We start from the raw sequence: 9095 nt of genomic DNA on the forward strand, positions 1-9095 counted from the left end.
GTTCGAGGTTGCAGTGAGCCATGATCGCGCCACTGTACTCCAGGCCTGGGTGACAGAGCGAGACACTGTCTCAAAAACATAAATAAATGAAATAGGCGTGTGCGGTGGCTCACGACTGTAATCCCAACGTTTTGGAAGGCGGAGGCCAGCGGATCACCTGAGGACATGAGTTCGAGACCAGCCTGACCAACATGGTGAAACCCCAACTCTACTAAAAATACATAAATTAGCCGGGCTTGGTGGTGGGCACTGTAATCCCAGATACTCGGGAGGCTGCGGCAGGAGAATGGTTTGAATCCAAGAGGCGGAGGTTGCAGTGAGCCAAAAGCGCCTCACTGCATTCCAGTCTGAGACTAAAAAAAGAGAGGCGATTTCCCACATCGGTGGAAATTTGAGCTGTTTAAACTCTGGATGCCTTTTTCAGTTCTAATATTCCAGATCTCCGTGGTGGATAAACACTTAATTTCCCTTCTCCTGCGCAGAGCTCCTGAGTCCTGGCCCGCTGGGAACCTATCACTTCTATAAAAGTCCGAGGTCCGGACTGTCTCTCCCGGAACCCTGAGGCTGATGAGACAGAGCGAGACAGGGGCCTGGGCCAAATGGAGTCTCCTCGCGGCCTCATGAAGGCCGCCAGAGGGCGCCCGGGACCGACCGCAAAAGCAACTTCCTTCCTCTTCCGCTAACTTCCCGGCAGCCCGCCGCTCAGGGTGGGGGCCCCGAGGGCTGGGGCCGTCGGCTTCCCCCTGGGGTTCCCCCGCTTCGGAGAAAGTCAAGCATTAGGCGCAGCCAAAGCCGAGCTGCAGCGGAAGCTCCCGGCCCAAGGTGGCGCTGGGTCAGCGGGTACCTTCTCGGCGGTCCCCTAGCCGGCCGAACTAGTGGCCTGTCGCCCCGCTGGTGGCCTGTCGCGCCTGGTGGCCTGTCGCCCCGCTCCCTGCCCTGAGTGAGCCTGTCCCCTCTCAGGGGCGCGCCCGAGTCGCTCCGGGTTGGCTGCGCCAGTCCAGAGTTAAACTTTCAGCCAATGAAAAAGGGCGCGAGGCGTGACGCACGGAAACGTCATGGGAATTCCCCCCTCCGGGGGGCCGAGAAGGGGCTTTCCCGGCCCCAAGCCTTGCTGGCCGGCGAGGTGTCGCGACCGGTCCCAGGTGGGTCGGGCGCGGAGAGAAGCCGCAACCAGAGCCGCCGCCACGGTGAGTGGCTGGATTCAGACCCCTGGGTGGCCGGGACAAGAGAAGAGCGGGAGGAGGGCCTTTAGCGGACAGCGCCGGGGGCTGGAGAGCAGCAGCGGCGCGCAGGCAACGACACTCAGATCCACGTCGACATCCTTGTACAAAGACACACGGACCCGTACGTACACCTGTACCTGTGCTGGCGCACACACGGCAGCGTCCGTGCAGTCGCACTCGCACACACATGCACACGGAGACGTGCCCACCGGTGCACTGGTGCCTGCACCCACACCCTTCACGCACAAACTCAAGATACGCTCACCCGTGTCTGTACATCAAGACAGGCGCTGACACACACCCACACTGAGAAGCTCAGGACTCACCTGTCTACACACATGCTCGCTTGCACACTCATGTTGACGCCATGGACACACAACATGCACCCAAGCACTAGAGCCGAAACACACTTGTGGAGCTGTGATGGAGACACACGCTTGTATTGGGTGGGGAGCGTGCAGAGGTCTCCCTGTCGCCTGCGTGCCCAGAGCCGGTGCGGTGTGGAACCAGCTGCTGTTGCGAGGTTTGGGAAAAAGAGGAGCCGGAGGAGAAGACACTTTTCCCGCGGCCCCAGAATCGTGTTCTCGGGGCAGAACCCCGGGGCCTCCCACAGGAAAGAGCCCCCGCCTACAGGCTGTTCGAAGGGGAGGCCATCAGACAGCAGGAATGTCCCCCCAAAAGCCCCCGGGTTTATCAGCCGTGGCCTCCCTCCTGGCAGAAATTCCCAAGGTTGCTCCAGACCGGGGGAGGGGAGCGGGAGGCGGACTTGGCCCCAGACTGCCAACCTCCCCACGGCCGTGAGGGACCCTCTTGTTCCCTGCCCTGGAGGGAGGAGGGGGCTTAACCCCCACCGCGGCTCCCCTGACTCTCCTCTCCCTCTACCCGCTGAAAAGCAGCGGGAACCCGCAGACTGGCGAGGGCCTCCCGCCCCTCCCGTCGTGAGGGCGGGGCCACTGGCGTCATTTCCAGGCCCGCCCCCTCCGGCCCCGCCTCCCCTTGGTATTTTCGGGACTTTCCTAAGCTGCTCTAACTTTCCTGCCCCTTCCCCGGCCAAGCCCAACTCCGGATCTCGCTCTCCACCGGATCTCACCCGCCACACCCGGACGGGCGGCTGGAGGAGGTCGGACCGTCCCCCAAATCTGGGCCCCCATCTCCCGCCCACCCCCATTTAGATCTGACCCCCTCCCCCACGCCACTCCTCCCAACTTTAGGCGGGCGCCTAAAATTCTGGGAAGCAGAACCTGGCCGGAGCCACTAGACAGAGCCGGGCCTAGCCCAGAGACATGGAGAGTTGCTACAACCCAGTGAGTCACGCTGCCTGCCCCTGACCCGGCCGGCCGCCCCCCGTGTCTGTCCACCTGTCTGCCCGAGCCCCCTCTGCTGCCATACACCTGCATGCTCGCAGATGCTCTCAGCCTACCAGTCTGTCCATCTGTCTACAACTCTGCCTCCAAAAGGAGCTTTCTCTTGGGCCTGAGGAGGAGGGGGAGTGACCACTGAGGACTTGGAGATGGGAGGTGGGGCCGTGGGGGGCGCTGAGAGTTGGATGCCACCCCCAGTCTGTCTCCAAACCAGGGTCTGGATGGCATTATTGAATATGATGATTTCAAATTGAACTCCTCCATTATGGAACCCAAGGAGCCAGCCCCAGAGACAGGTCAGTAAGTTCACTAACCTCCTCTAGTCCTAAAGGTAGGGGGAGGGAGAGCATGTGCCTTCTGCCTGGGGGAAGGGCTGGGAGATAGTGGCTAAGCAAGGTCTCCCTGTCCCCAGCTGATGGCCCCTACCTGGTGATCGTGGAACAGCCTAAGCAGGTGAGTAAGCAAAAGGGAGGGTGTGGAATGGCTTCAGCTTTGGGGACAAATGGGGTAGTGGTAGCTGGCAGGCCATGGAGGAGCCATTGCCCAAGGAGGCCACAGGGGATTGGATGGTCACTGCTGCTGATCAGAGTGCTGTAGTTGTGGTTCAGAGCAGATACTACCAGGCACTGTGGTCACTGCTGGCCGGGGTGGTCTTCCCTGATCATAATGCTACTCTGCCCTTGGACCTTCAGAGAGGCTTCCGATTTCGATATGGCTGTGAAGGCCCCTCCCACGGAGGACTGCCCGGTGCCTCCAGTGAGAAGGGCCGAAAGACCTATCCCACTGTCAAGGTGAGCCAGGATGGTGCTGGAGGGTTGGCTAAGTGGACAGCACGCCCAAGGCCCTGACAGTCCCTGCCTCTCCTAGATTTGTAACTACGAGGGACCAGCCAAGATCGAGGTAGACCTGGTAACACACAGTGACCCACCTCGTGCTCATGCCCACAGTCTGGTGGGCAAGCAATGCTCGGAGCTGGGGATCTGCGCCGTTTCTGTGGGGCCCAAGGACATGACTGCCCAGTAGGTGCCCTCTACCCCTGGCCCCCACTGATATGCCCCTCACTCTCTGCCAGTCCTAAGCCCCAGCCCACCTCCATGAGCTTAGCATCTGACCAAGGGGAGAGAGGTAGGTTGGCCCCAAACCCAAGGGCCCAAGTAGAAACTCCAATGGCTTCCCTGAGGAAGTAGGGCTGAGCTGAGCCCTGACAATGGGAAAGGCACCTCAGGAAGAAAGAACTGCACAGCCAAAGGCCTCTGATTCTCCCGTCTCCTCAGATTTAACAACCTGGGTGTCCTGCACGTGACTAAGAAGAACATGATGGGAACTATGATACAAAAACTTCAGAGGCAGTGGCTCCGCTCTAGGCCCCAGGGCCTTACGGGTATGGGTGCGGTGGGGGGAGGGTCATGGGAGGTGCTCATGGAAGGAGCAGGGAGGGAGAAGCCCAGGGGTCACACATGTACCCACTGCCCAGAGGCCGAGCAGCGGGAGCTGGAGCAGGAGGCCAAAGAACTGAAGAAGGTGATGGATCTGAGTATAGTGCGGCTGCGCTTCTCTGCCTTCCTTAGAGCCAGTGATGGCTCCTTCTCCCTGCCCCTGAAGCCAGTCATTTCCCAGCCCATCCATGACAGCAGTGAGTATCCTGACTAGCTGGGGTGCCAGGCCTGGTGGCAGAGGTGGCACAAGGGGTGACCTTAAACTGTGGAGTCAAACAGGCCCGGGTTTCAGAACCTGGCCCTGCCACATAGATGCTGAGTGATCCTGAGCAAGTCATTTCCTCCCCCTGAAGCTTCTATCTTTAGTAAATGCGAATATTGGGTGGTTCCTGCAGCTCCAGGGGTTGCTAAGATAAGGAATACAGAGCACCAAGCTCCTTAAATGTGGCCATGGCTATTGCATCATCTCAGCTAATCCATATCCCACCCCATAGAGTCTCCGGGGGCATCAAACCTGAAGATTTCTCGAATGGACAAGACAGCAGGCTCTGTGCGGGGTGGTGATGAAGTTTATCTGCTTTGTGACAAGGTGCAGAAAGGTGAGACTGGAGCCCAGGCTGGGCGCCAAGGACATTGAATATAAGACTGGGGCCAGGGAAGCTCTAGGATAAATGGCCCCGGAGATTCCACCGGAAGCTGCGGCCAAGCTTCCGTTTTCCTTGTAGATGACATTGAGGTTCGGTTCTATGAGGATGATGAGAATGGATGGCAGGCCTTTGGGGACTTCTCTCCCACAGATGTGCATAAACAGGTATCCAGGGCTAGGGCCCAGGCTGGGGGCTAAATTAGGCTAAGGACTCACTGACACCCTGTGTCTCCCTGCACCCCCCAGTATGCCATTGTGTTCCGGACACCCCCCTATCACAAGATGAAGATTGAGCGGCCCGTAACAGTGTTCCTGCAACTGAAACGCAAGCGAGGAGGGGATGTGTCTGATTCCAAACAGTTCACCTATTACCCTCTGGTGGAAGGTGGAGCTGGGCTGAGGACCCCAGGGGGATGGTGGGGGGCCAGGCTGGGCTAGAAGGTCCCAAGAGCTAGATGTGGGGATGCATGAGCCAAGTCAGGAGTGTGGAGGGTCTGAGGAGGTGCTTCCTAGGAGCCAGCCTGAGGGCTCTTCTGGGAAGGGCCCCTGAGGCATGACACAATAATTGGGCTCCATCTCATTTTCCTCTGCCCCCAGACAAGGAAGAGGTGCAGCGGAAGCGGAGGAAGGCCTTGCCCACCTTCTCCCAGCCCTTCGGGGGTGGCTCCCACATGGGTGGAGGCTCTGGAGGTGCAGCGGGGGGCTATGGAGGAGCTGGAGGAGGTGAGGGGGTGCTGATGGAGGGAGGGGTAAAGGCAAGAGAAGCTGTGGAGGAAAAAAAACCAGGGAGAGGCCAGGCGTGGTGGCTCACGCCTGTAATCCCAGTACTTTGGGAGGCCAAGGCAAGCGGATTACCTGAGATCAGGAGTTCGAGACCAGCCTGGCCAACAGGGTGAAACCTCATCTTTACTAAAAATACAAAAATTAGCTGGGCATGGTGGCAGGCGCCTGTAATCCCAGCTACTCGGGAAGCTGAGGCTGGAGAATCGCTTGAACCCGGGAGACAGAGGTTGCAGTGAGCCGAGATCGCACCACTGCACTCCAGGCTGGGCAATAAGAGCAAAACTCCATCTCAAAAAAAAAAAAACAAAAAAAAAAAACCAAAACTGGGAGAGTCCTGGCTGGTGCCCGTTTCCCACAGCCCTGCCTGTACCCACAGGTGGCAGCCTCGGTTTCTTCCCCTCCTCCCTGGCCTACAGCCCCTACCAGTCCGGCGCGGGCCCCATGGGCTGCTACCCGGGAGGCGGGGGCGGGGCGCAGATGGCCGCCTCGGTGCCCGGCAGGGACTCCGGAGAGGAAGCCGCGGAGCCGAGCGCCCCCTCCAGGGCCCCCCAGTGCGAGCCGCAGGCCCCGGAGATGCTGCAGCGAGGTATGGCCTCCAGGGCACGGACGGTCGGGGCGCTGGGGCTGAGGACCCAGCTCTGACCCACGCCCTCTGTCGCCCCCAGCCCGAGAGTACAACGCGCGACTGTTCTGCCTGGCGCAGCGCAGCGCCCGGGCCCTACTCGACTACGGCGTCACCGCGGACGCGCGCGCGCTGCTGGCGGGACAGCGCCACCTGCTGACGGCGCAGGACGAGAACGGAGACACGTAGGCAACAGAGGGCCTGGCGGACGCGGCGCGGGGTCGGGTGGGGGCAGGAAAGGGACCGGCACAGAGCCGGGCTCTGCAGTTTTCGGACACACCAGGCTTCAAGTCCGGCCTCTCTGTTCACCAGCTCTGTTCAAGATGCTTGGTCTCTCCAAATTTCAGTTTTGTCGACCGTGCAAGGGGTACAGTTATAGCACTTACCTACCTCAAAAGGTGCTAGGAAACGTTAAGTGCAGGCACAGCGATGCCCTGGGCCACGTGCTGGGTTCCACGGGCCCCAGCGAGGGAGTCTATGAGGGCGGTGGGGCTTTGAGAGCGAAGGATGCTCTGAGTGGCTGGGCCAGACTCTCGCTCCCCAACCCCCAGACCGCTGCACCTGGCCATCATCCATGGGCAGACCAGTGTCATTGAGCAGATAGCCTATGTCATCCACCACGCCCAGGACCTCGGCGTCGTCAACCTCACCAACCACCTGCACCAGGTGCGGGGGCGCCTACTGGGGAGGTGGGAGGGGTTGGAAGGCAGGTGGGTCTCGGGCCTGGCTCACCCTGCTTTCATCCCCAGACGCCCCTGCACCTGGCGGTGATCACCAGGCAGACGAGTGTGGTGAGCTTTCTGCTGCGGGTGGGTGCAGACCCAGCTCTGCTGGATCGGCATGGAGACTCAGCCATGCATCTGGCGCTGCGGGCAGGCGCTGGTGCCCCTGAGCTGCTGCGTGCACTGCTTCAGAGTGGAGCTCCTGCTGTGCCCCAGCTGTTGCATATGCCTGACTTTGAGGGTGAGCTCCCCATCTCACCTGACTAGGGGGCAGGTGGGGACCAGGGAGGGTGTCTGACCAGTGTGCAGATTGGACTATGAGGTGTCAAGGTTGAATGGTCAGGGCTGGCCCAAGGACCGCCTTAAGGGTCATAGCTGCAGGTTGAGTATCCTGCATCCTTAGGATTGTATCCAGTACACCTGGCGGTCCGAGCCCGAAGCCCTGAGTGCCTGGATCTGCTGGTGGACAGTGGGGCTGAAGTGGAGGCCACAGAACGGCAAGGGGGGCGAACAGCCTTGCATCTAGCCACCGAGATGGAGGAACTGGGGTTGGTCACCCATCTGGTCACCAAGGTGGGACTGAGGATTGTGGAAGGAGTGGGACCAAGGGTGGTGGAGGGGCCAAAGACGGTGAAGCGGGGGCTGGCTAGGGGGACCATGCTGTGGTGTCAACCCTTGCCGCTCGCACCCCCAGCTCCGGGCCAACGTGAATGCTCGCACCTTTGCGGGAAACACACCCCTGCACCTGGCAGCTGGACTGGGGTACCCGACCCTCACCCGCCTCCTTCTGAAGGCTGGTCAGTCTCACCCTCAGGGGCACTTGAACAGGGTGAGGGGAAGGGAAAGAGGTGCCTCCCGGTCCTCCCACTTTGCAGTCCTTAATGTGGGCCCCCACCAAACCTCCCCATGACGGCCTCCCTCTCCCAGGTGCTGACATCCATGCTGAAAACGAGGAGCCCCTGTGCCCGCTGCCTTCACCCCCTACCTCTGATAGCGACTCGGACACTGAAGGGCCTGAGAAGGACACCCGAAGCAGCTTCCGGGGCCACACGCCTCTTGACCTCACTTGCAGCACCAAGGTGAGGCCAGCCTGGAACTAGAAGCGCTCTGAGTGACGGGGTCCAGAGTATCTGGACTTAAAGACACGGGCTTAAGGACGAGGTGGGAGGTAGTCAGAGCGGCGGCTGTCTCCCCAGGTGAAGACCTTGCTGATAAATGCCGCTCAGAATACCATGGAGCCACCCCTGACCCCGCCCAGCCCTGCAGGTGAGGAGCATCAAGCATCCCCAGCCCAATTCCTCAAACAGAAATTCTTCTCCTTCAGGACCCTCTGAAAGAGGCCTCCCTTTCTCTACCTTCAGCCCCATCCATCACCCCTCGTGGTCCTGTCTGTCGCTTACCTTGGGAGAAAGGCAGTGTTCAGGTGTCCATGTCCCCACCCAACTCTGGAGGTAAATGACATGTCTATGTGTCCCCCTCAGGGCCGGGACTGTCACTTGGTGATACAGCTCTGCAGAACCTGGAGCAGCTGCTAGACGGGCCAGAAGCCCAGGGCAGCTGGGCAGAGCTGGCAGAGCGTCTGGGGCTGCGCAGCCTGGTGGACACGTACCGACAGACGGCCTCGCCCAGCGGCAGCCTCCTGCGCAGCTATGAGGTGGGTTGGCCTTCGCCCTGCCCCCTCCCCATCCTCCTTTCCCGATCTGAGTCCAGGTGCCTCCTTGGCCCCAGGGCTTCCAAGCATACACCCTAACCATGACTCAGACCTCATTCCGCTGTTTTTTTTTAGCTGGCTGGCGGAGACATGGCAGGTCTGCTGGAGGCCCTGTCTGATATGGGCCTAGAGGAGGGAGTGAGGCTGCTGAGGGGTCCAGAGACCCGAGACAAGCTGCCCAGCACAGGTAAAGGGGCATCCCTGGAAGGGGGATCTGGGCTTGGAGGGTGGGAGGCCTGAGTCCTTGACTATCCCATTCCTGTCCCCATTTACCCCCAGCAGAGGTGAAGGAAGACAGTGCATACGGGAGCCAGTCAGTGGAGCAGGAGGCAGAGAAGCTGGGCCCACCCCCTGAGCCGCCAGGAGGGCTCTGCCACGGGCACCCCCAGCCTCAGGTGCACTGACTTGCTGCCCGCCACCACCCCCCTTCCTGCACCCCCTGTACAGTGTCCCCACCTATTTCAAATCTTATTTAACACCCCACACCCACCCCTCAGTTGGGACAAATAAAGGATTCTCATGGGAAGGGGAGGACCCCTCCTTCCCAACTTATGGCAGCCCCTGATGTGACTCTTGTCCCTGGAACCAGCT

The 9095-nt window shown here is 60.4% G+C and overlaps 1 protein-coding gene across 3 annotated transcripts; it reads left to right on the plus strand.

Annotated features, from left to right (window-relative positions):
• Window positions 1-1055: 1055 nt before the first annotated feature.
• NFKB2 (nuclear factor kappa B subunit 2) lies at window positions 1056-9056 on the plus strand. Of its 3 annotated transcripts, none has more exons than XM_050804112.1 (23): window positions 1056-1187; window positions 2435-2527; window positions 2799-2880; window positions 2997-3037; window positions 3277-3375; window positions 3452-3603; window positions 3859-3965; window positions 4059-4217; window positions 4515-4619; window positions 4746-4831; window positions 4913-5051; window positions 5264-5389; window positions 5826-6035; window positions 6115-6256; window positions 6623-6737; window positions 6821-7034; window positions 7197-7366; window positions 7488-7590; window positions 7721-7872; window positions 7990-8059; window positions 8275-8447; window positions 8580-8691; window positions 8787-9056. In XM_050804112.1, exons 2-23 carry the CDS (start codon window positions 2507-2509, stop codon window positions 8906-8908), a joined length of 2700 nt encoding a protein of 899 aa, XP_050660069.1. In that variant the 5' UTR covers window positions 1056-1187; window positions 2435-2506; the 3' UTR covers window positions 8909-9056. The 3 variants fall into 3 exon arrangements, with proteins under 3 accessions (XP_050660069.1, XP_050660067.1, XP_050660068.1); XM_050804110.1 differs by lacking the exon at window positions 1056-1187 and adding an exon at window positions 2195-2343 and having other exon boundaries at window positions 8784-9056; XM_050804111.1 differs by lacking the exon at window positions 1056-1187 and adding an exon at window positions 2195-2343.
• Window positions 9057-9095: the final 39 nt, after the last annotated feature.

This window comes from Macaca thibetana, chromosome 9 (genome assembly GCF_024542745.1).
Source record: "Macaca thibetana thibetana isolate TM-01 chromosome 9, ASM2454274v1, whole genome shotgun sequence".
Lineage (NCBI taxonomy): Eukaryota > Metazoa > Chordata > Mammalia > Primates > Cercopithecidae > Macaca > Macaca thibetana.

Coding starts and splice junctions, on each gene's coding strand:
- NFKB2 (XM_050804110.1), top strand. CDS start 2,507: ATGGAGAGTTGCTACAACCCA. Junction 5,390..5,825: donor CTATGGAGGAGCTGGAGGAG/GTGAGGGGGTGC, acceptor CTGTACCCACAG/GTGGCAGCCTCGGTTTCTTC. Junction 6,036..6,114: donor CCCGGAGATGCTGCAGCGAG/GTATGGCCTCCA, acceptor TGTCGCCCCCAG/CCCGAGAGTACAACGCGCGA.